The 25,680-nt window shown below is 40.4% G+C and overlaps 1 protein-coding gene across 1 annotated transcript in view; it reads left to right on the top strand.

Moving 5' to 3' along the window:
* The window catches only part of CCDC169 (coiled-coil domain containing 169), a 33,671-nt gene extending 14,397 nt beyond the window's left edge, over positions 1-19,274 (top strand). Inside the window, exons 5-8 of the mRNA XM_075085167.1 lie at positions 8,001-8,099; positions 8,304-8,357; positions 12,225-12,301; positions 15,573-19,274. Of these exons, the coding sequence (XP_074941268.1) occupies positions 8,001-8,099; positions 8,304-8,357; positions 12,225-12,301; positions 15,573-15,675 (333 nt within the window). The 3' untranslated portion in view covers positions 15,676-19,274. The remainder of the gene's footprint in view (positions 1-8,000; positions 8,100-8,303; positions 8,358-12,224; positions 12,302-15,572) is intronic.
* Positions 19,275-25,680: the final 6,406 nt, after the last annotated feature.

Here is a 25,680-nt window from a genome sequence, read left to right as displayed (position 1 = left end):
ATTCAAGGCTTAGTGGAAGAACCTGTAAAAAAATCTAACTTAAAAACCCATTTCAATATTCAGTTAAACCACTTCTAAAAAACTTTTTCAGAATTTATCTTACTGGTTCATCTTGGAGTTTTGTTGGCAGTTTCTCCTGGGGGAGTGCTTCATATCTGGGAGGCTCCTTCTGGTTCTCTTGAGCTCTCACTGGTCCTTGCTTTGTATTGAGGCTTTTCTGTGCTCTGAGAACTCTGCTATGAGTCTGTGTTACTGTATGCTTTAAACTCTGTTTTCTGTGAGCTTTTGCTTTGTTTTACTGTATTAAGCTGATCATACAACCGTAAGCATTGGGAATTGGATCCGTTTCAGTGAGGTTTCTTTCTGCTTACTTCCCACAGAATTCAGGAAAGGCAAATCCAGCCTTAATGATTTGGTTGAATTCATATGCTGGTGTTTCACACTTGATTTGTATTGTTGTGCAGCAGCTGAAGACTTCAGATATATAAGGTCTCAGCTAGTTCTTCAATTATTGCCTTGAAATTAGGGCTGGGAGGTAACTTACAACCAGTCTGGGTTAAAGTGGATCTCTAGAACCTCTTTGAAGTTTTACCATTTAAAATTTTCATATGTCTGTTTTTGAAATTGCTTGTTACAGTGTTTGGGGACTTGGAGAGGTCTTTTAGTTGACTAGGAACATCTGTATCTCTAGATTCCCCTAAGAACTTCAGTATTGCCATGCTGAGCTCTGCATCATCAGTTAGGTGTGTGGACACAGGAATAGAAGTCAGAAAGCTGAGTTAGCTGCCTAAGTTTCCTAGGTACTAACTGGGAGAAAGGCAGCTAGATTGGGATTCACAACAGAGTGCATAGTAGAGATGGAAAACCAAGGGGAAGTGAGTAAGAAACATGCAAGAATTGTCTGAAATCCTGCCTTCTTTCCAGAAGTAGGCATGACCTTGCAGCCTTTCTCACTTGTTCCTTCTCCATCCATGTAAATTTTCCATTTCTGACTGATTAACAGCCTGGATTAAAAAATTATCTCAGCATTAGTTAAGTATGATGGTAAGAGCACTCTCAGGACAAGAGATATGAGAATTCAAGTTCTTAGAGTGACAGAGGACTAAAATGTAACTCACCTAATTTCTTTGTGGGTTAATTTTCAGGCTGTTAGAAGAGGATTCCTTCCTCATGTAACGTGGGTGGAGCATGCTTCTCAGGTTGTGCCCCATGAGGGAGATGGCCACCAGGAAACTTTGCTTTGAGACTCCATAAAGGCTTCAGCAGCAAACTAAGCAGCCTGATTAAGCTTGTGCTTATGGACAACCACATTAGCTCAGATGCCTACCTAAGTTATATGACAAAACCAGATGTGAAGAATATAAGACATTGCATAGATTGCTTTATTAGTATTAGGGTGTTAAATTTTGCCTAAAGTGCAATTTAGACCCTAGTCCCTTTTTGATTTTGGCCTTCGCTTCTCAATCTGTAAATTTGGAGTAATTTATAACTTCTGTATTTCACAAGAGAATTATAAGCATAGGTACATTACAAATTATGAGGTACCCAGATACTGTAGGGATGGTAACTGTATACTTCAGTCACATTATCAACCTACTTCAGTCTGCTTGCTCATCAGAAGCAGTGTAGTGCACCGTTTATTTGCTTGTGGTTGGATATCGTCCTTGCTTCAGAGCTGTATTAATGCCCAGGCACCTGCACTGGACCAGCTGCATTGGCAGCAAAAAAATAGACAGTGCTTGTGAAAAGGTTAAATGAAAAAAGGTCTAAAAGTAGATTACTTTGTAGGCGAAAGAACTCAAAGAAATTAGATAAGGATCATCACTGAGGAGATACCAAATTGCTCTGTTGTGACTAACAGCTGCAACACCAAGTCTTGCTGTCTTACATAACACTGATGGACGATCTAGTGAGGAAGTAAATAGTGGGCTGTGGATTTACATAGTACAAATCTGGAGAGCAGCATGAACTTCTGTATTTACTGTATTTAAGCTTACTGTGGTGGTACAAAATATGTTGTAGGTGGTACAAAATATGTTGTACAAAATACGCTATCACATGGTTATAATTTTCAATACGCAGTCCGGTCAAGAAGGCAAAAAAATACTAGTTTCCTAGCTTGGCAGTGCTGAGGCCTTCTTTATCTGTCTTGTTTAATTCTGTACAGACAGTGATATTGTAGTGAAATAGCACATGATCCTAGTGGAATTTACCCAAATCTCCTTAATCTGCAGCTTACTTTTTCTCCTTGAATTGGCCAACATTGACTGTAATGACTGTTGTATTAGGACAAAGATTTCATCTGCATCCAAGATACTTCTGCTTATTAGTAAACCCAGGCTTTTTCATGTCTCCAGTGTGCCTGTTATAACAGGTTAAAGTTAATAACAGTTCAGTCATGTGTGAAACATACTTGAAAGATATATATATATTCTGTATATATATACTTTTTTTTGAATAGTGAGAAGGGTTATTCTTTCTTGGAAACATGTTTTAAAAGCGTTGTGCCTTTTGCCGGGCTCCTGCAAAATCTTGACTTTAATGGAAATCATTCCTAAGGAAATCTCAGTAACAGCCAGAAATATTTTTGTGAAAAATTAAATTTGGAGCTGAATAAGTAATGTGTTGTGCAGAAAGTTATGAAAAAGAATAAAATATGCAGTGATCTGCAGATGCTAGAAAAAAGAATACTGGAGACTTCAAGCAGGCAGATGTAAGAGGCAGATGTATATGCTTGGTGGCTATCTGTTAGAAACCATTGGTAAGACTACCACTTTACACATCCATAAAATAGAACAGCTTGATGATGTCCAAAGTAAGGATGTAAGTTATGGACCTGAGATGAAAATGCTTTTATAAGAATGACATAAACTTTTGTTTCATGACAAATGACATTTGCAAGTTCACTCTGGAACAGACCAAAGAAGACTCTGCTGGGTTGGGTTGATGCCCAAAAAAGTGGAAGCTGAACTGGTCTGACCAAGGTACTGACCAAGGCACAGTTGTAACAATAAAATGAAGGTCACAGAATCACAGAATTGTTGAGGATGGAAGGGATCTCTGGAGGTTGTCTTGTCCAACCCCGTTGTTCAAGCAGGGCCACCTAGAGCCAGTTGCCCAATATCCTGCCTAGATGTTTTTTAATATCTTTAAGGAGGGAGACTTCACAAACTCACTTGGCAACCTAATCCAGTGCTCAGTCACTCTCACAGTAAAAAAGTGTTTCTGGATGTTCAGAGGGAACCTCCTGTGTTTCAGCTTGTGCCCATTGCCCCATGTTCTGTCACTGGGCACCACTGAAAAGAGCCTGGATCTGTCCTCTTCGCACCATCCCTGCAGGTAATTATATGCATTAATTGTCTAGGCTGAACAGTCCCAGCTTGCTCAGCCTTTCCTCACAGGAGAGGTGATCCAGTCCCTTAATCATCCTTGTGGCCCCTCATTGAACTCTCTGCAGTACGTCCAAGTCTCTCTTGTTCTGGGGAGCCCAGAACTGGACCCAGCACTCCGGGTGTGGTCTCACCAGTGCTGTGCAGAGGGGAAGGATCACCTCCCTTGACTTGCTGGCAATGCTTTGCTAATGCAGCCCAGGATAGCATTGGCCTTCTTTGCAGCAAGGGCTCATTTTTTGCCCACCAGGACCCCTACGTCATTTTCTACCATGCTGCTTCCAGCTAGGCAGCCTCCAGCATTTATCAGTTCATGGGGTTGTTCCTCCCCGTGGAGGACTTTGGACTTCCCCTTGTTCAACTTCATGAGTTTCCTGTCAGCCCATGACCCCAGCCTGTTGAGGTCCCACTGGATGGCAGCATGACCTTCTGGCATATCAGTGACTCCTCCCAGTTGGTGTCATCTGTAACCTTCCTGAGGGGACACTCTGCCCCATCATCCAGATCATTAATTAAGATGTTGAACAGGACCAGACTCAGTACTGATCCCTTAAGGCTTAAATTAGGTTTGGGATTTTTTTACCATCAGCAAGCATTCATAAACTCTCTGAGAAATAAACCACACATGGATACTGGTTTTCTGGATCTGAGGTTTGCATGATTAACAGGGAAAATTTTCCAAGAAAAAAGAGGGAGAATATTTTGCAAGAGTCATATTATCTTCCTTTCCATGTTTACCAGGAAAATATGGTAAATAAAGGCATAGCAAAGCATTAAGGTCATGAGAAGAAATAACTGATTATTAAGGCAGCAGTCAGGTAGTCAGTACAGAAAGTGAAAGGATTCAGCTATTCTGACTAGAGAGATGCTTGTGTTAGAAATAGAAAAAAACAAACATTCTGAAACACATACTTATTTTACAGAGGGAACCTTAGCAGACAAATAGAAGATCCTGGGTAGTCTGAAATGTAATAACATTGATAATGAAAACATGATGGGATAACAAGTATTAAAGGTATGCACTTGGCAGGAAATATCAAAACAGATATAGATGTGGTATGTAGCAGATGTGAGAGATTTACATTAATGTTTGTTCCTTCTTCATCATCTGTTTGGATTAATTCATCTTGAGGATGGATAAGAAAACAAATTTTAATCACAGTAATATTGAGAAATAATATTGAAATATATATTGAAACAATATTTTCTTTCTCTATGTAGATGTCTACCTCTTGGCTAGATCTTTAATTCCTGCTACAGGCAGTGCAGGACTAATTAATACAGTCAGTTGTATATAAAGAGTTGTATCTCGATTTATCTAAGTAGGCAGCTTCAGTGGAATAGTTGTGTGAACGAAGAAGCTTGCAGATGTTTCAGTGCAGAGTAGCCCACTGCTGCTCCAGAAGGACATGTGTCTCCTGTAACCCATGTCATATCTGCCACACGTGAATGTCTCGGACACTGGGGCATCTCAGATGGCAAATAAGTGGACCTCTTTAGGTGCTCAGCTGAATGAATCTCTGTGCATCATTGGTTCCTTTGACTGTGACTCTTATTAGGAGCTTAGTTTATATATGGACACTTAAACGTAGATATCCTCACCTCAGACTAAGTCCCATCCATGCAACAGAATATAGATATAAATACAAAATTTGGATGGATGAATTTGGATATAATATTATTAGATGACTTCCAGAAATTGTATCATATGTGTTACTTGTAAATAAAGGCTGAAAACCAAGTGCTAGTAATAATGGTGAGGCATGGATCTCAGTGGGTGTGGTAGCACATTTTATCAGAAAATACTGGATAAAAAGGAGGGAATGCTGTTCTAGATTTTGAAAATCTAGAAGAACATTGCAGAAAAGCCGGTCATAAAACCTGTCAGATTGAGTGATCATAAATTCGTTTGTTTTAAATTAAACATGTATATATTGCTTAAGTTTCCAGTAAGGCAGAAACAATAAAATGCAGGGCAAAGGAATAAATAGTTAATGTTAGCAAGTGCTTGGAAGAAGAAATGACAGTAACCAAATCCAAAGGAAAACTTAAGTATCTGGATATGCTTAAACTGAGGGAACTGGGTAATCCATACCTTAGGATTCTGAAAGAACTGGCTTGCTGCATCACTGAGTTGATAGCAAATGGTTTTAATAAAGCTGTGAATGATGGCATTGTGTGCATTGGAGAAGAGCAAATCTTTTTGGGTTTAGTTTTAAGACAGAGGAAGAGAGGAATGGTTGTTGTAAAATCAGACTGAAATATGGATTTATTAAAAGTGGCGCATGGTGGGCAAATGTGTTGACATTCTGTGATGAGACAATAGATTTGTTGTCACAATAAATACAGTAATCTTGTTCACTGTGACCTCTGATAAAGATACTGTGTCACATGGGAAGTGGCTGATTCATATGGAGAAAATGAAAATTCATAGATTTGTTGAAGGAGTAAAGAGCTGGCAAATAGAATATGATAGCAGTGACTAGTGAAGGAGGCTGTTGGGAGAGTACAAGCAAAGTTCTTCCAGGACCAGGTTTAGGACTAATCTTAACATTTAATATATGACCTTGATACACAAAGTAGAAATAGATGATGACATCTTTCTCCTGATACCAATTATGTAATGTAACAGGGATCTGTATGTTGTTTAGAAATAGAATGACGCTGAAAACTAGATTATTAAAAATAGGATTAAAATTTAATAGTGTAGGCCAAGGGATTTAGGAAATAGTGAACAAATTCTGTTACGAATTGAGAGCGGGTCACCTGGACATAGCTGCGAAGGAGAATCTGGGTATTCTGGCTGATCCCATGTTGACTGTGAGCCATCACTGTGCAGCTGTGAAAAATGCAATCCTAAAATTTCTCCATACAGATAAAGAAGTATTACTGACATTGTTCAAGGCAGTGAGATAACTTCTGGAGTACTGCATCCTCCAGTATGGTTCTGTTCTCCAACTGTAAGAAGGTTAAGCTCCAGCCTGGTGTACAAAGGGTTACTATGATGATTAGATGAAAGGACAGCCTGCTGTATGAGAGACCATTTTTAAAAGCTCAGCTTATTTATCCTGGTAAAATGAATGTTGAAAAAAGATGTTCCTGTTTTCTGTCTGTGCATGCTGGGAGCAAACATCAGGGAGGAGGAGGAGCAGTTATCTTAAAGATAATTCCAATACAAGAACAAACAGGTATAAACTGACCTTGAATAATCTGAGGCAGGGAATTAAAGCAGCCATCTACTATTAGAGCCTCCCAACAAGAGCATCCCTTCTGGATGGAGTGGGTCCATCCAAATTTATGAAGGGGATTATAAGAAGCAGTTTCCTGTATTAGAAATGGAGGAGGACCTGCCTGGATGTCTGACTTCCACTACACAGCAAACAAAAAACTGGCCAGTGCCAGTAACCAAAACTGGACTCTACCACTATTACTCTAGCTCATACCAATTGTAGGCAAGGTAAATGGCTGCACACCTGAGACAGATAGTCTCCCTACAAGATGCTGCTTTCTGGCCAAGTTGTTATGCGTTACCTTTGACATCTCATGCGCCTCACAGTATCACAGAATCACAGAATGGTAGGGGTTGGAAGGGACCTCTGGAGATCATCGTGAACAAGCCTGTCACTAGTGTTGTTCCCCAGGGGTCTGTGCTGGGTCCAGTCCTGTTTAATCTATTCATCAATGATGTGGATGATGGGATAGAACATAACCTCAGCCAGTTTGCTGATGATACCAAACTGGGAGGAGTGGCTGATACACCAGAAGGCTGTGCTGCTATCCAGCGAGACCTGGACAGGCTGGAGAGCTGGGCCCAAGGGAACCTGATGAAATTCAACAAGAGCAAGTGCAAGATCCTGCACCTGGGAAGGTGAGACCACATTTGGAGTACTGTGTCCAGTTTTGGGCCCCCCAGTTTAAGAAGGACATAGAACTGCTTGAGCAAGTCCAGTGGAGAGCTACCAAGACAATCAGGGGACTGGAGCATCTCCCTTATGAGGAAAGGCTGAGAGACGGGTTTGTTTAGCCTGGAGAAGAGAAGACTGAAGAGGGATTTCATAAATACCTATAAATATCTAAAGGGAGGGAGTGTCAGGATAATGGGACTAGCTTCTTTTCAGTAGTGCCCAATGACAGGACAAGGGGCAATGGGCACAAGCAGGAACACAGGAAGTTCCACCTCAATATGAGAAAAAACCTCTTTCCTGTGAGGGTGACAGAGCAGTGGAACAGGCTGCCCAGGGAGGTTGTGGAGTCTCCCTCCCTGGAGACATTCAAAACCCGCCTAGATGCGTTCCTGTGCCCCCTGCTCTAGGTGTGTCTGCTCAAGCAGGGGGGTTGGACAAGGTGATCTCCAGAGGTCCCTTCCAACCCCTGCCATTCTGTGATTCTATGATTCTGTGTAATGGGTAGTACATAACTGATAATTGTAGCATATGGTTAAGTGCTTTTGTCTCTGCAGTGTGCCAGCCAGAACCGTGTAAACAAAATGTGCACAAGAAGCAAATAGAATGACAAACGTCCTAATTCTTGAAGAATAAATACTATCGTGATGGTATCTTTATACAGAATGGAAATATTTGTAAAACATCATTTTATTTATTATAACCACAGGGTGCCTTAAAGGAAGTTCTTAAACAACTAGAAGAAGAGAAGAGAAGTCTCCAGAATCAGCTGAAAGACTATGAACTTAGACTGGAACAAGAAGCAAAGGTCTGTAATCACCATATGCCTCTAATCTATAAAAGCTATTATACTGTGTGACAAAGAGACAGCGTATGTGGAACAAACAATAGAATAGTTCCACAAAATGTGTCACTGGAGAAAAACTCTGTTGTATATTTGTTTCTTCCTGTATGATTCAACTTTTAAAATATTTCACTTAATGGTAGCCTATATTCCTTATTTTAAATGTAGGCTTACCACAAAGCTAATGATGAGCGACGCATGTACCTCTCAGAGATCTTACAGGTAAGAAAAAACCTGTGTGATTCAGTAACTCTTAAAAATCATTATGCTTTCTTAATATAGCAACAGCATCTGTTAATGCCATTAGGTCAAAGTCTTTTATCACTTAATTAATCTACCAAATCCATTACAAAAGCTGCTTTTTAAAAATTATAAGAGCTAGAAATTGAAAGATTGCTACAGTTTATTTATTTTTAAATACTGGTGCTTGCTTTTGTATCAATTGGAGTTTCATTGTTCACAAGGATAGTCAAAGTGCCCTTAACTGAGAAGGCTAAAGCAATTTTCTGATACTTGCTTGCCCATCCATTAGTCACAGGACTTCTATGATTGTTTAATGTTTCAGTTGAGAAGAACAGAACCAAATTATTAGCAGTTGTGACATCCATCTTACATAGCAATTCCTCTTTTTTGTATTTCCCCTTTTTTCTTTTAAAGACAAACTAGCCAGCCATCTCAGAATGAGAATACAGCACATATTTCAATTAAATTTATAAGATAAGGGATAAGACACCTTGTTTTTGTGAAATCAGAGGTTAAATTTTATTGCTGCAAATGACATAATACATAAAAATTGATACTATGAACTGGGGGAACCTGTAAAGGAACCTGTAAAGGTTTCTAGTACTTCTTATTCCTAAAGAGCTCTTAATTCCTGAATAATGTAAAAGTAATGGCTTAGTGTGATACTCAGGAATGACTCTCACTGAGTCACTGTTATAGCTAACTGGGGTGAAAGCCTGTAATTAGCAGTGTTGCCATGTGTTTGCACAGTGGGCAACTGATTCTCTTATGTGGTTCATTGCTGCTTTGGGAAGTCTGAAAGAATTGCTTAAACTAACTTTCCAGCATGAAACCAAGAAAGAGCCCAGGCAATGCCCGTGATAATTGTTGATATCTTTGCATTAACAGTGAAACTGGGAACTCTGGAGGAAGAAGGTAGGAAATAAAAGATGATTTTATTACTGAACTTGCTAGCAAGAGGAGTGCCCATGTTCAGCTGCCTAGAAAGCACTTAAATGTGCATAAAACATAATTCAAGTGAGGTATATGCACTGGCATGTTGCTTAAATGGGGCATTAGGGACTAGAATTTTGCCACCTACGCTCAAGGTAGTTAGTGCATTATATTTCCAGTAATCAGTTATTTGCACTCATGATTTCAGGATCATATGAGAGCACAATAATCATCTTCAGATTAATCTCCCTATCTTTAGTTCTCAGAGTGCTAAACAGCCAGTCTAAAGTAGTTGTAGAGGGATCCTCTGTAATCTGTGGAGGGAGAAGCATGTTAAATGTTCAAACCATCACACCTGTTTTAGATCAAGATGAAATTAATTTCCCGGAGACTTATCTGTGTCTCTTCCTGAGCTATATGCAGAGCCTAGGTCAGTAGTTTAGATTAGACATCTACCTTTTACGTTGCTAATCTGAACACGGCAGTCAACCTAATCATGGTTGATTGTTGATTGCAAAGCAATCAGTGTCTCATCTGGTCCCTTCAGGTCCTGTTCTGCTATGACTTTAATTTGATTGTTGCTTTTACATTCTTTTAAAATCTACATGTGTATGCCATCCCTTTTAGCCATTCATTTTAACAATAGAGGCAGAAGTAAACTTACATTCAGTCCAGACTCTTTCACATGTATCAAAATTTCAGTTTCTAGAGTCTGCGCAGTAATGTTGGCAGCAGTTGAGTTAGAAGGATTTACCCATAGACTAACTTTTTCCATACATTCCAAAGTAAATATACTACAGGATATTGTTATCCTGTGACAATAACATATTCCAGTGACACTCTTATAGCTACAGAGAATGGATAATGGGGGTTTAGGCCTGTTTTTCCTCACTCTGTTTGTGCTTTTCTATACCTCACGGTAAGGAAAAATAATAATAGAATGGAAGTTTTTACTGGTAGGTGTTAAAAAATCCCACATATTTTGGGTTTTTTTTTCTACTTAATTTTGGATCCCTCCTGAAGCCTACAGCAAAAGCAGAAGAGAGATGCTTCTGAGCAGCCATTTCTTTTATTTACCATTTTTATTACTGAGTACTCTTCTGCTTTTTTACAAAACATATGTATCTTATGAGTGCTTTTGTTGTTTGTCTTGTCTGGATCCATAAATAGTCAATTATAAATGATAGTTTTAAAATAAATTAAGGATTTCACTAAGTGGAGAGCTCATGCTGGAGGCACCGATGGTTTATGGTGTATTCTTGTTTGCTTTTTTGTTCTTTTTTTTTCAATCTGAAAATATGTTGGTTTGGGATTTGGACTCCACAAATCTCCAGGCACTTTCTGGCCCTATTCAGAAATTGGTTTGAGATGCAGGCAAAGAAGAATGACAGCAGATCTTTAAAAGGGCCACTCTTTCAGGTCAGATTTTTACCACAAACTTTTACTAGCATAGTAGAGTCTGACCTGTGTTTGGGATTTCTTTGAGAAACAGCCTACAATTATAGATAGGTACAGCTGGAAAGCTGCTTGTGCAACAATGGCCCATTTTATTTGGGATAGGCCTGGAGTAAACTGTACCAGCAAAACTAGTGCTATGGATAGTAATTGTATACACTGGAATTCTATATTCATATAAATCAAAAAACAGTGAAGGAAATTGTAGCATAGGTCTTGCCTTATGTGTCACAGAATCACATATGCTCAGAAAGATGATAAATTATACTAGACATCATCTTTATTACTAGAGTTCTTTAAGTGCAAAAACCTTCTTGCCTTCAAGGAAGTAAATCTGTGCAGATCCTATTGCATTTTTACGCTTGCACTCCGAAAACACTCTGCTTTAGTTACAGCTGACTTGGCTATGACTGGGTCAGGAGTACTTGCCTGGTGCGTTGTATACACGGAAGCACAGTAGAAACCATTGTCTTATAAGCAGTGAGACATGATTCTTTTCAGTGCCAGAATTTTTTCTCATAAGTGCAAGATGTTTTCACACATGCTATAAAATGTAATGTTTTAATGTAATATGTAACGTAATGTAATGCAATGTAATAATCAAGACCTGCAGCCTTGCTTAGATAGCCCGAAAATCTAGCTCTAGGCTTTCAAAAAGTCTTCAGTGGCCTAGTGTAGCCAATACATTGTATATCATGATTATCATATGTTATGTGTTCCTGATGGATCTGTTTAAAGGAGCTGAGAAAATTCCATTCACTTACACTAGACATCCGAGTGTGCACAGCAGCCAGACAAGCCCTAAACCTTCTGCGTTTTCCATTTTTCTGTCCATGGTATAGCTGTCCCGCAGAGAGGTAGTTTTAGAAAAAGCAGCTAGATGAGCCAGCAAGTGCTGGATGAAGAGGGAACCCTGTGAGGTAAGGAACAGGAAAACCAACTGATTTAATCCTGCTCAGATTCTGTTAAATGCAATACCAGGGGTAACAACTGGGCTTTTTTCATTATGTCCAGTAATGCAGACTTCCAGAGTATGCAAAGATTTCCATGCTGTGTTAATTTTTTAGAGTAGTTCCTGTTCTTAATTAATAGTTTAATCATTCAAAAGTACAACTAAGTCACTATAATTTGTTTTGTTTCCCATTCGGGGAAGTATGTTAGAAATATAATGCTTCTTCATTGCAAATGTGGAGTTATAAGCAGCATGACCAAAAATATACTGATTGAAATTATATATTCTTTGATCGTCTAGTGTAGTAAATAATGGTATTTTTGCACAGCAAGGGATTTTGGCAAGTGTTCAATTCCCCAAATCAACGAGACATCAGTATAAAATGTGCTTAAAGTACTTTATGGCAATAAGACCATAATGGGTTAAAATTAGTTTGAAAAATTTTACTCTTGAACCGTGATTGTGGTTAGAATTTAACTTGCTTTGTAAAAATTTGGCTATTGCAGACCTCAGCTACACTTAAAATTGTTCAAAGGCAAAAACCAGATGCTCTGACAGGCAAGGGAGAAAACCAGATACTGAGGTAAATTTCCTTTATATTCCCTCTGCTTTCCAGTTTATTATTTTTTGCGAAGTACGTACTATATATTGAATATTGCAACTCTTTGTTAATTGTAAATATCACTAAGCATAATCCTACTGGCAAAGCATTAATCTTAACATCGTTTTTGATACCGCTTTTCAATCCGTTTTATTTAACACTAAATACATTGCAATATTGAAAATATTTAAGTGGCCTTTCTGAAATCTTACAATGCCTCTGATGTTCTTCCCTTTCAACCTATGTTTAAAATGGATCATTTTTTTCTATGCTCATCATTTTTACACCTGCTCTGAGCTATAGAGAAATAAAATGAATTTCTGATTGCAGTGCTTGTGAGAGAGCTTGAAATTGGAGATTTATTTTTTAACTGAATCGAAAATGTTAAGAATATGAAGTATGAAGAATATAGGGAATTACATCACAAGTGTGTCAGACGTAGTATCCTGCCTCCAGTGGCCATAAGCAGATGCCTACACAAGTGTGTAAGCAGGCAGATATCATATTTACTTCTGGAACTGTCCCAGATATTTTATTTTTGGAGACTTCCTGAGCTAGTATGGTTTCTGTGTATTTAGTATCTCTGAGTAAATACTCTTCCATGAACCACCTTACCTATATTATTAAAATAAGCATACAAAATACATATTGGGAACACCTGAAAATGTAATGAGTAAATTATAAGCATGAAATTTTGTAGCCATATTTGCTTACCAGCTTTATCTTTTCATTCTGTGTAAGCATAGAATCACAGGATTTCATAAATTGGAACAGGGAACAGTGGACCTTCATGGTCCAGAAGAGGATATTAGTAGAATATGAATTCAAGCCCATAACTGAAGTCTCTCAATACAGAAGAAGCACTGTATGGGTCTGAGGTACCCCATATATAGCCTATGTGTTGCTTCTGGCCCCAGCGATGTTCAATGTAGCTCATGTGGAGAAGGTCAGGAAGCTAGAACTAGGAGAATACACTGTCTCTGCTGGGAGATTAAATATCATCAGCCAGATATTGAGATTTGCTGGGGATTAGCACTGATCTGTGATTATGTTGGGTTTTTTTTTATAATTGACTTTAGTAGACCATTACTCACCCTGAAATTATAGGACAGTGTGTTTCTGTAATTTTCTTAATACCAAACAAAAGAAAGTAAAGTATAAAAGAAAATAGTGTCCTGTAATTGCTGGTCTCAGAAGATGCATATTGTAACAATTTTTTTTTTTTTAACTTTTCTAAATACTTCACACACATGAAGGGAATTGTTCGTCTTTTCAATTGTCCTTAGTAGCAAAGGACCTAGTTTGCAAAGCATTGGCTTTTGTAACCAGTGACTTAGAATATTCAGGTAAATCTTTGGTCTTCGTTAGGAACATGAAGATAAGAATGGGGATTTGGCGTACTTGGTATTTTAAGGAAATAATAGCACGTAAGTAAGCACCCCTTGAGCATCAAAAGGTTAACACAGCCATTGTTGTATTATTCCTTTTTAATTATGTTTTGATTTACAGCCTGAAGGATTCAAGCTGACATTAATGAGAAATAATTTCATTCAAATGAGAGAAGACCTGCATGACTGACAATAAATGTGTTCTTGAGAATAATTTGAAAATTTTCTGTTCAGAGTTCTTATCTCACTTCTGTTGGCCCTTCAGAAAATGCCTGCCTTCACTGGATTTCAAACCATACTAAGAAACTATGTTTCATGTTTGTTTTAACTGTAGGTACAGGCATGGAAAACCCAACCCATATATTAAAGAAACAGTGAAACATTTTTGAGTAGTAATTGTGAACACTAATTGTTGATGCATTCAGTTTCCTGGCCATCCAAACACAGAAGCCAAGTTCAGTAGAGGTCCTTTATATGGTATTTCACAGGACAAGAAGATAGGCTAGCTGACAATTGGGAAAAAACATGGATGACTTGATGACTCATGTCTCTGATGCAATCTGAGCAGCAAATTTAGTGTCATTCTGAGCCATTACTGTTAGACTGAGGCATACAGCAGGGCTTATTAGCTCTGTTTCAACACTGCGCTGGCTGCAACTACCTGGCTTCTAAGTCCATAAATCCAGCTGGTTTTGCAGGGAAAGAGGTTTTACTGCCTGCAGAATTCCACACAGACATACACTGTCTGCTTGGTCCAGCTCTAGAGTGATCTACAGATTAATCAATTGATTTTGAGTAATTAACTGATTTGAAATTGAATAATCAATTGTTTATTGAGCAGTCTGGGGCCCTGGGTTCTGATCTTCCAGCTCTCAGTGGAAGCAGCTCCATATCTCTATAGGAGCAGCTCTCCCTTCAAGACCATGACTGCTTCTAAGAGCTGGAACAAAGGATATGTTAATCTCAAGAAGAATAACAAGTCCCAGGGACAGCTTTGTTGGTTGTTTGCCTAGAAATTTGAAACTTGCACAGATCGTGTCATCACAGCTTCTACCACATAACAGAATTTGTCTCTGGCTACCATCATGAATATAATTTGTGATGTGATGTATTTTCCTTCAGAATGCCTATTACTTGAGAAAGACATTGAAACCCTCTATATTGTCATTGGAGTATGTAGAGTGCTGTCTGTCCACTGTAGTGGTAAGGAACAGGGAGAGCAACAAGTGTACTTTGCATAAGAGTAGAGATGCATGCTGCTAGATCATGAGAATGACCCTTCCAGTTTGTGGAATCACCATTTCCCTGGAGATTAGTTTACATTCCCACTGCTTTCTCTTAGAAGATCGAGATGAAAACAGCTCTGGTAGGGTTCATGTAGGTGGTGCATGTATCCAGGACAAGTACCGCTTCCGAAGTCTGCTGGCAGCATTTCCGATGTAAGATCATGGGCTCAAGAGCATGGGTCTCCAGAGTGGAATACCTGCAGAGAACTGTAAATACATGCACATGAAGTGTATTTCCATTTCCTAATGGGGATTATGTAACTGATGAAAATGTCTCCTTAGCCAGTTACCGCTCTCTTTGTGCAAATGGTTAGTATTCTGTTCATGTTCTTCAAATGCCATCATTTAGGTAACAGGAAGTAGTCAGGAATCATGAGATGAGGATTGAGTTTGTATGCAGAATAATTAGGTGCTCTGCTAGCCTGCAAACCCAGAAATATACTTGGTTTTTCCTCTCTCTGGTTCATTAATTGATAATAGTAATCGGTTATGCAAATATAAAAAGCATGCAAATTTCTAGCAGTTAAAGCTTACAGGGATAGTGACACTTGATGACTAACTTCACCTGTTTTATTTCAGAGGGAGATGCAGTGTTCCAGGAAACCCGAAAATGGTTAATCCCAAAAAAGGATCGATTAAAAAGGCTGTAGGAATGAAGCAGCTTCCAAAACTAAAGCACTGATTTAATATTAATGCCAAGAAGTTTCAATCACTTTTAAAAAAAATTAATTTAACTGAAAGTTTCTAAACTGAAAATGAATGTATTTGTGCCATATTATAACACCAAACCCAGACTGGCGTGTCTCTTGGCAGCGTTAATGTAAGTGTCCTTCTGCCTAATGGAATTGTTCTTCTAGTTGCCATCTTTGTTCTGGTGATCTCTCACCCTTTCCATTCTGGTTCTCATCAGTGATTCTGGGTGTCAGGGAGCTGGAAGCCATGTAAAACATTTCATCCTTGAACTCTTTGACTGCACAGCAGCCATTGAAAACAAACAAGCCTCTAACATTTTTCACTTCTCAACCAAGAAGAAGATAAAAGGCAGACTGATGTAACCTGAAGTATTATCTCACCACCCAAGACAGTAAATCTCAGATAAAATTCCATCCGAGGACATCCCCATTCAGTATAGGCACCAAAGAGAGACTCCCAAGCAGTCTGATGTTGGTACAGCTGAACAATGCCTTTCATTTGGCTTTTAAAAAGACCAACAGGATAGTTTACTAGCCAGTCTGATTTCTTACACAATACCATACTGTAGAGTCCCTTTGCAGTCCTTCCACTACTTAAAGGGGGACTATAGGAAGGATGGGGGCAATCTCTTTAGCAAGGCCTGCTGTGACTGGACAAGAGGTAATGGTTTTAAACTAAACGAGAGTAGATTTAGACTGGATATAAGGAAAAAAATTTTTTCAGTGAGGGTGATGAAACACTGGCACAGGTTGCCCAGAGAGGTGGTAGATGTCCTATCGCTGGAAGCATTCAAAGTCAGGTTAGACGGGGCTGTGAGCAATCTGATCTAGCTGAAGATGTCCCTGCTCACTGCAGGGGGGTTGGACTAGATGACCTCTAAAGGTCCCTTCCAACCCAAACCATTCTATGATTCTATGATTCTATTATAAAGTTGGTTTATATTCCATGAGCTTTCTTACTCTAACAGAGAAGACAATACACCTCAAATTTTAAATGCTGGCTTCCCACATGTGCTGTGTTGACCACCACTTTCTCTTTGCATTGTTTAGAAGCACAGCACCATTTCCAGCTACTTTAGTAATGGGAAGAAATTAAAGAAAAATTGAGCAGTTTTTATTAACGGTTCTTCAGAGCCTGTCATGTGGAAGGGTTGTTTCTTTTAAGCACTATATGCACGTTATGTTTCCTGTTATTGGTATGTTGTTATTTGAAATTTGAACTCTCAGATGAACCTTTGTATTCACAGTCTGGGTTCCATAAAAATCTCTATATATTCTTCAGTGGCACTGGTCCATGTAGCTTTAGGGTCCAAAACAGTGCCAGTCTTTAAAGTCACCTCTTCAATGAAAATAGGACTACTTTGTATTTTCATTCTTAAGCATGCAGTTATTGTTGCAGTTTCATTACCTACATTTTAGTCATTAAACTTCAGCAGAATTCTTTTAAGTGGCAACAGGAAAAATGTTTTGGTAATGAAGATTCAAGCCTATGGGTTACATCTTAAAAGCTCTTTGCAGAGCAAATGTGATTGATTGACTGCCCGTGATTATTTTTAAGTGCATCCCTAGCTCTTTGCAGTATCTAATAAAGCTTTTTGCCTCTTTAAGAGCAGTACTAATAGTTCCTTGTTACTGGCAGCATTAAAGTGAGGCTGTAATTAAACTCATACAAAAAGATCAATGATGTCATTCTAAAATGCAGAGAAAGAAGACCTGCAGTATTGTTCAGCATATTCAGTATGGAAACCCCATTTTTTTCTCTTGCATAGTACAAGATTTATTACAGATATTTTTGATGTTACCATGATACACCAGGTATCATTCTTTCGTAAGCAGACTGGTCTGCCTGGCCGTTTTTTCCCCCGCAGTCCACAGTTGAAAACATAGCGCAGCTGATAAGGTTAGCACTCTTCTGTTCCTGTTTTTCACATGGAAAGTTTCCAAATTTTGATTGTGCTGGCATTTGTCATTGTGGAGAAGGAGAGGGGGAAAAAGAATCACCATAATGGTCCTATTGGCATAAAAGACAAGGGACATCTGCAGTAGCGAAGAATATCCAGTTCTTGGATTCATGCAGCAGACATTTACTACTGCAATCTCTGAATCAAATGGCAGTCAATGCACTCAAGTCCGGCCTCTGTAGCACCTCGAAATAACTGGAGACATTGCACAAATGTGGCAGAAAGGCATTTATTCACAGCATTTATTGGATGCTTCCCTCATGAGTAGTCCTCACAAAGGACTTAAAAAGAGGCTTTTTGTTTTTGAAGCCTAAAAAGATGCATTTATTGGTACAGTTTGGTAGTAGCGGCCTGAGGAGAGGAGCAGGCTATGTGCTTAGCTACATCCTTGTCTAGCCAGGAACAAGCTCAGGATTTGAAACTCAGTAGTATGACGATTAAGCCCTAAAACATGTGTTTGACCATTCTAATTGTGTGTCCAGCTGTAATGTTTGCTGTGCAAAATGGTTGTAGTTCTGTACCCTTACTCTTTATATTACTCGGCATTTCGTTTTCCTCCCGCCTTTCTGAAAATAAGGGCACCCTGATGGTTAAGTTTGCTGGCTCAAGTTTCCTTGCAACAGCAAAAAGATGGGTTTTGGTTTCAAAAATGTTGTGTTATTTCTTTGGACCTGAGTAAAACTTTTACACTGCAAGCTTTCCCAAACCATGTTGGAATTTTTTGTTTGGTTTGGTGGTTTTGGATGGATGAGTGTTTTGAAATTCCTGTATTTATCTTGCACAGACCTTTCTCACTACTATTATGCTGTGCTGTGAAAAGAGTTTTGTTTACATTTGCAGCAATGAACAGTTACATGACTCTATCCAATATCTTCTATATGAATATTTTAGCATATTTAGGAGTAATTAATCCTCCAAAGCACAGTAGGTACCATCATTCTCATTTTAGGCAAAGAAAACGGAATCACAGAACTAGGTTTATTTAGAGATGGGAGTGTAGTGGTGTCTGTTTTTTCCCTGATCTCATGACAGGGATGTTGCTAACCATTACAAGGTAAATTCTGTCTCCTCTAAAGTCTCTGCACATCATATTCTAAACAGTGGACAAACCCGAAGACAAAAATAGGAAATTGAATTGCTGATAGTAGTAGTCAGTGAATGAGAGGAGCTAAATGTCAGAGCAAGATAGGATGAGAGCTGAAGGTTTGAATCTGGCCAGACTTCTTCCTGCAGCACAAAATGTAATTGGGATTCCAGACGTACTGGTTGTAGTGTGTAGGTACCTTTAACTGAGGGACCAAGAAATTTGATATCTTAACTCTTGGGACTTGAGAGTATGCTTCCCTTACGTGGTTACTCATGTAACTCCGCTGATTTCAGATGAGTCACGATTTTGAGGTAACTATGGCATTTGAAGTATTTACTCGTATTGTTGCTGGAAAATATGCATTTAAAAACTCCAATGCTGGTAAGCAAACGTTTCTTATTTCCACAAATACCTTTTTTTTTAAAGTCTCATTATTTAAGAGGGTACTGAGTAATTATTTTTCTTTTTAATAAATCAGTATAGCACCACTGTATTCCTCTATGATAGAATAAAATTAAAATGTTTACTGGATAGGCATTGACTGTGTGGTTAATTATTGTGTAATTATGCAGCATAACCACAGACTCCAAAGAACTTGGATGATGAGCTTCCTCATATTCAGGATATTATTAGCAATAAGCAAGATATTTCATTGCTTAAATGCTTTGTTTAATGGGTTCTCCATACAAATAACGGACTAGATGGCACAGTTCACAGCTTCCCTGATTCCTATGATATTCCATCTCCACTGGTAAAGATGTGATGCGTAATTTAGTCTTAATACATTTCTAGTAGTGGAAGATGCTGCACAGGTGGCTTTAGAAACGTGTTTCAGACACAGTAACAAGCAAATAAATAAAGAAATGAATGAACCTCTCTGTTATTAAGCTTCTGCTATTGCTGCCAGATTGCTGTCAAACACCAACAGTAATTTGAACTAAGTCTGGTTGGAAGCAGAAGTAAAGTGCATGGATGAAAATCACAGATAATTGCAACATTTTATGTCTTTACATACAAGTGTCACAGTAATGGCAGACATTTCTAGACTGGATAATGAGGCTTTTCAAAGGTGGCAGTATGTCATTTAACTTGGCAGATCAGTTTAACCCCCAAAGATACAAACGTTGTATGTAGTTCCTTGCAGGGTATGGCTTGGAATCGAGTTCTCCTGAACTTCACTAATCTGTCCCATAAACTACTGACTAAGAACCATGTAGCGCCCGAATGAGCCTCTCACATCTAGAGGAGCAGCGTGCAGGTGGGACCAGGCTTTCCCTATGGTTCTCTGTGCAAACTGATGCACGGCTCCATGGAGAGGGCTCCCACAGGCCGCGCCGTCTTTCAGCAACAACCAACAACAGCTGAGCTATTGGAATGGGTTTAACTTCTGAACCTGTTCTGGGTGCTGCCTGTCACACAGGTGGCTTCCACCAGTCCTGGCCCCCGTGTGGCATGCTCTGTGTAGCTGGCGGCATCATCTTAAAAAGACTGTCAAGACTCCGCAAGTTTTCTCTGAAGGAGAATCAAGGTGTGTTCTGTGCCCTCTGGCTGGCAGAACAGGTAATGGCTAGGTGGCTTAGCTGTGCGTTTGCCATTATTTTATAGAAGATTCCCATGGTGCTTGCGACTGCCCTTACCACGCTCTTAGACATCCTTTCCATGACCAGAGATGTTGGCACATCACCTGATAGCAGTGGGAAGAGAGGTGTGTGCCTGATGGTAGTAACACCGTGACAGGAGTTGCGCTCTGTCCACCCATGGTATAGAGCTGAGGACCGAGAAGGACAGTAGTCTGCTCCCCTTCACACAGGACCATTTTGAGCATCTCCAGTTCTCCTTCTGGAAAGGCAGATTATTTGAGGGGGGACTACCTCCAGCTGAAGTTTCTTTGCCCATTATAACCAGGGACAAAACAAGGCTGAGAACACAGTACTGACTTAGAATCATCAAATCATTAAGGTTGACAAGACCTCTAGGATCATCAAGTCCAACCATCAACACAACACCACCATGCCTCCTAAACCACGTCCCAAAGTGTCACATCTACACATTTTTGAACACCTCCAGGGACGGTGACTCCACCACCTCTCTGGGCAGCCTGTTCCAATGCCTGACCCCGCTTTCAGTAAAGGCATTTTTCCTAATATCCAATCTAAACCTCCCCTGATGCAACCTGAGGCCATTTCCTCTCGTCCTGTCACTTTTCACTTGGGAGAAGAGACCAACACCTGCCTCACTACAGCCTCCTTTCAGGTAGTTGTAGAGAGCGAACTTCAGAGAGTTGTAGAGCAACTTGTTGCAGATGCTCAGTGCACCTAACTAGGAGAGCCTCATCAGCTGCTTGTGCTTGGGCCTAGGGGTACCTGGGCAGTTCCTAAGTTAAAGCTGGGCTTTCAGGCGTAGGCAATGCAGTTTCCTCAAATTTTCCAGCTAGAAGTGGTCTGTTGCCATGGCCTGGCCCATGTTCGATGATTGCCGCTACTCCATCAGGATTCTGTATCAAAGACTTCCTTGGTGCTGTCTTCCCTGATGTGAGCAGCAGAGCTTCATTTCCAGGCTGGTGAAGTTCCGACACTCTGTTTCCCATGTAACTTCCTCGCCCCTCCCTGTGTTGCCTGGGAGAAGGTGAACTCTGCTTCAGGAACCCATCTGTAAAGTGGGAAGAATAATATGTTTCTGCTGCTGAAAAGCAATATGAAGATAAATACACCAGTGCTGGCAGGAAGCCAACTGGTAAAAACACAGTGAGCCTCAGTAAGCCTGACCTAAATCAAATAGGTTTTCTTTTGTCGTACAATGAAAATGGGTAACATTGGTGCTATGTTGGTGCCGAAACTTAACAGCTGTGGCTGCTGCATCTTACTGAAACAAATTACTAGTAAAGATTCATGTCGGGGTATTTCCCAATGAACATAGCCCAGCAGTGTCACCAGTTGCTGTGCAAATCTTGTCAAAGGAAAAAATGTCAGCCACGAAAAGAGAGAGACCCCTTGTGAGGCGTGGCCGAGGGTGCGCCTTGCTCCCCCACCACTCTCTACAACAGGCGCTTCCTCCTGCAGCTGTCTGATCCCTCCTCACAACTAGCAAGTGTCTTGTGGGGAATCTGCTAAGGAATGATGTGGTGTAGTGGAGCAACGCAGTCTGGGGAGCGGAGGAATCATGCACAGCTGAAGGGTTATTTTGGGGGAGGGATGAAGCAACAAGGGTGTGCCCTTGTGTCCTGTGCTGATTAGGAATAGGCTACTGACACATCTTAAAAAAAAGAGCAGAAGGGGAAAAAGAAGGAAATATAAGTGTGGGAATCATCTGTCGCAGCTTGGGGCTTAAAAGTCATACATCTGAGCTAATCACTGTACGCTCCATGTGTAGTCAATGGGAAAAAAGAGACACCTTCAGAGAGCAGTTCCTCTCATTCTAACAAAGATGCTTAAAATGGATCAGATGACACATTCACTGGGTTTCTCTCCACTGACTAGAAAGAGAATATAGGATGACAAATTCAGAATAACCTAACATATAGCTAGGTAGGTTGAATCATGTTCTTGAAAATGTCTCTATTTTTCTTGGTCTGGTTAGGGACAGTGACACCCAAGATCAGCAGAGACTCTGAGCCAATTTGACTCTCCTTTGGGTTGATCTTTTCCTCCTGCAACAGCCCAGCACACAACAGAGGACCTATTCTTTAAGTGCTGTATTTACAAGGCCCATGGATCTATTCTTCTGTTGCATCAGCACTTCCAAGGACAAATTACCGTTTTTCCCCCTTCCCTTTGAACAGATTTGGCAAGCTTCATGCTCTTTTGAAATCAAAGCAACAAGATGCTGCATTATTCTAAAAAGCCCTCTCTAAAGCCTATGGACCTCCAATATACAGGTGGGAAAATGTAGCCCATGGATCAATTTGCTACGGACCTTAGAAGAAATCTGATGCAGTTGTGATAGAAATCAATAACCTAGAGATCGATACTTTTTTGTGTGTTCCTGTCTCTTAAAAAGCTAAGCTAGGAATTTACTAATGACGTCAAAGTATTGGCTGGGCAAATGTGTTCTTGGAGGATTAAAATAGTTCTCAAGTCCTGCCAGGCCTGCAGTGGCTGACAGCGTAACTTCATTAGTGTAATATATTTCTAGGGCAAGGATAATTTGTCCAAATACATTTAAAATTTTTGGATGAAATCATCTGCCTTGCCTTAGACTGCCATTAGAAATCACGTCTCAGGCCTAGCCTTTGGTCTTTCATCAGCATCTGAAAGTGAGGATGGACACTGCTCTTGTGCTGTTGTGGCCGTCCTGGCTCGGAGGGGTGCAAGAACTGTGCATCCTTCACGTGGCTGGTGAGGAGTGGAGTGGAAGACCACACGTCTGCGCTGTGTTTTCCACTCTCGACATCTGCAGCGAAGCACCAAGTCCGAAAACTTGCTGTGTTGTGCTGTGCTTGTTGCTGCCTCGGCTAATGTTTCTTAATTTTATGAAAACATTAACTGGCTGGTGTTTTCTGGGTGTACCCACAGACGCCCTAAACTGGAGGAGTAATGGGAATTCCTAACAATCCGAATCAACAAAATGCTTGCCAGAGACAGAAAACATGCCTCTTTCCAACCCAATCAAAATTAGAAGAGCAAAAACTTGGTATTACAAAAACACACTTAAATTCCTTGGCTAGACTGCTGCCTGACCCGGGTTCCCCTCACCGGGCCTGATCCCCAACCCCACTTGCGGGCTGATGTCCTGTCCCACCCTCAGCTGTCCCCGTCCCCAGGGAGGAGCCGATGCCCGAGCCTGGGGCTGTCGCCAGCGCCCGCAGCCTCCTGCTCCTGGCTGGGACGTGGTGGGACGGGCCCTGCCTGCCCTGCCTGCCCTGCCTGCCCTGCCTGCCCGGGGATCCCCTGCAGCTCCCAGCCCTCGGTAGCCGAGGTCACTGGCTGCCACCCGTCCTGTCAGATTCGCACTTGTTGATAGCGATGACATAACTAACAACTTGCTAAAATGGAGTGATTTACTTTAAGCACTTCAGCACCTGCTGTTGCTCATTAAGGGATTATCATGCCCCAGATTGTTACTGGCAGCCCAGGGTTTACAGTTTTAGCACACGGCACATGTGTACGAGTTACCTGTCAGTGGTGGGTTCATGCGCTTACTCTGTCCTCCCCCCGGCCCCTGGGCTTTGTGTTAAGATCTCACCTGTAACTTGAAGCCATGCATTTTGAAGGTGGGACTATTAGGAGAAAATTCAGCATTTCTAGCAACATGCATGTTTTTAATGTTAGATATCAGTGTTTCACAGTATCTCATGGCTCACAACAGGAGAGCATTCTCCATTGTTGGCTTATTTTATCACTATGTGGTCACCACTGCAATTAGCATTTATTGGAAAGGCTAAGAAGAACAGAGGTGGAAGAGATGCCAACCTGTGCTAAAGCAAGATGTGAACTTGTGCTAAAGCCTCTGCAGCAATCTGGCACTTTACACTGTCCCCCTGGGCTGGCATTCAGTGGAGGGATTTGCAGCACTTTTCATGGCAAATATTCCAAACCCTTGGCAAAAACACGTGTCTCGCTTCTCCTAGTAGTCTCCCCTGCCTACTTAATGGCTTTAATTGCTTGTTCTTCTGTTCTCTGGTATTTGCAGTGCATACTTTCTCACAGCAGCATTTTACAATACTGCAAACTTATTCCTTCATCTCATTTTATTAAAGTTGGTCACCTGCGAGCCTGAGCCATAGAAGAGTTCATTTATTATTTTCTGGCCTGGTAGTTTCCCAGCACCATCTGTTTCCTAATGCCAGCGCTGGCCGCAGCGGTGCCTGCTATGCCCTTTCTGAACTGTCTGTCCTCTCTCCTCTCACCATCAAAACTTTATCTGGAAATGACTTGAATTTTACTGCTTAGTACAGCTCTATGGATGACTTGTCTGGACTCAGGGAACTATCATTTAGGAGCAGTGCCCATGGCATTTAACAAGGAGGGAGGAAGGAACAGTCTGTGCTCAAAGCTCCAGAAAATGGAAAAAAGAGCGTGCAGATGCAGACATGCAGAGGACAAACAGCTGCTTTCCCAGCCAAAGCTCTGATGATGTGCAGAAAACTCACCACCAACAACAAAAAAAAAACCCCGAACCCAGAACAGAGCCCCTCTAAAATCTAAATAATAGATTTATGCAATGAAAGACAAAACTGGTCCATACAAGCTTTGGCTTGCGTTGTTTTGACAGAAAGTTTAGCATTTGTATAAAAACATTGTAGTATCAAACTTCATATAAACTTCAATTTAAAACAAGCATTGGTACGAAGCAGGGGGAGAGGAGGAAGGTTACTCTATAAAAGCCTGTAAAAGGTTTACTTAAGAAATACCTTTGAGGGACTATTTTAAATCTAAAATTGTGCTCAGAGGCAAGGAAGATACTTCTGCTACAGAAGAAAAGAGGCTTGCTGAGGGCATAATTTATTTACTTGCAGAGATAAAGCTTAACAAGTTTAATGGACTGGTTGAATTTTGATATGAAGAAAAAAGAGAGAGAAGATGTTGTAAAGTAAACCTGTACACTTTTGGTGTTCCTTTTGAGCCGTGGAGTGTAAGCACAGCTGACGTCCTTGCCCAGTATATCTGTGCAAATACTAACAGTATCCAGCAGATTCCCAGAGATGTTTTCACGGACATATTAAAAGAGGGTGGAAGACAAAGTAATACAGAATATGTTCTTAAGGTTTACTTTATGAGCCAGATTTTCAAAGGACTTTACAGAGTAGATTCAAAGAGGGCCTAAATTATATAGGGTTTGAAAGATAGGTTCCAGAAGGGGAATCTACGGTGCTAAATCTGCTGCTGATGCTCTCTGTACCTTAAATGGGGAAAGTTAGAAATTGAGGGATGAGATTTATAGCACTCAGATGCTGAATGGGTGGAAGCCTAAGCCAATAGTCCAATTATCAGGATGATGACCAGGAACAG

This window comes from Phalacrocorax aristotelis, chromosome 1, assembly GCF_949628215.1.
Source record: "Phalacrocorax aristotelis chromosome 1, bGulAri2.1, whole genome shotgun sequence".
NCBI classification, from domain to species: domain Eukaryota; kingdom Metazoa; phylum Chordata; class Aves; order Suliformes; family Phalacrocoracidae; genus Phalacrocorax; species Phalacrocorax aristotelis.
This window is presented reverse-complemented; position numbering and strand designations above follow the sequence as displayed.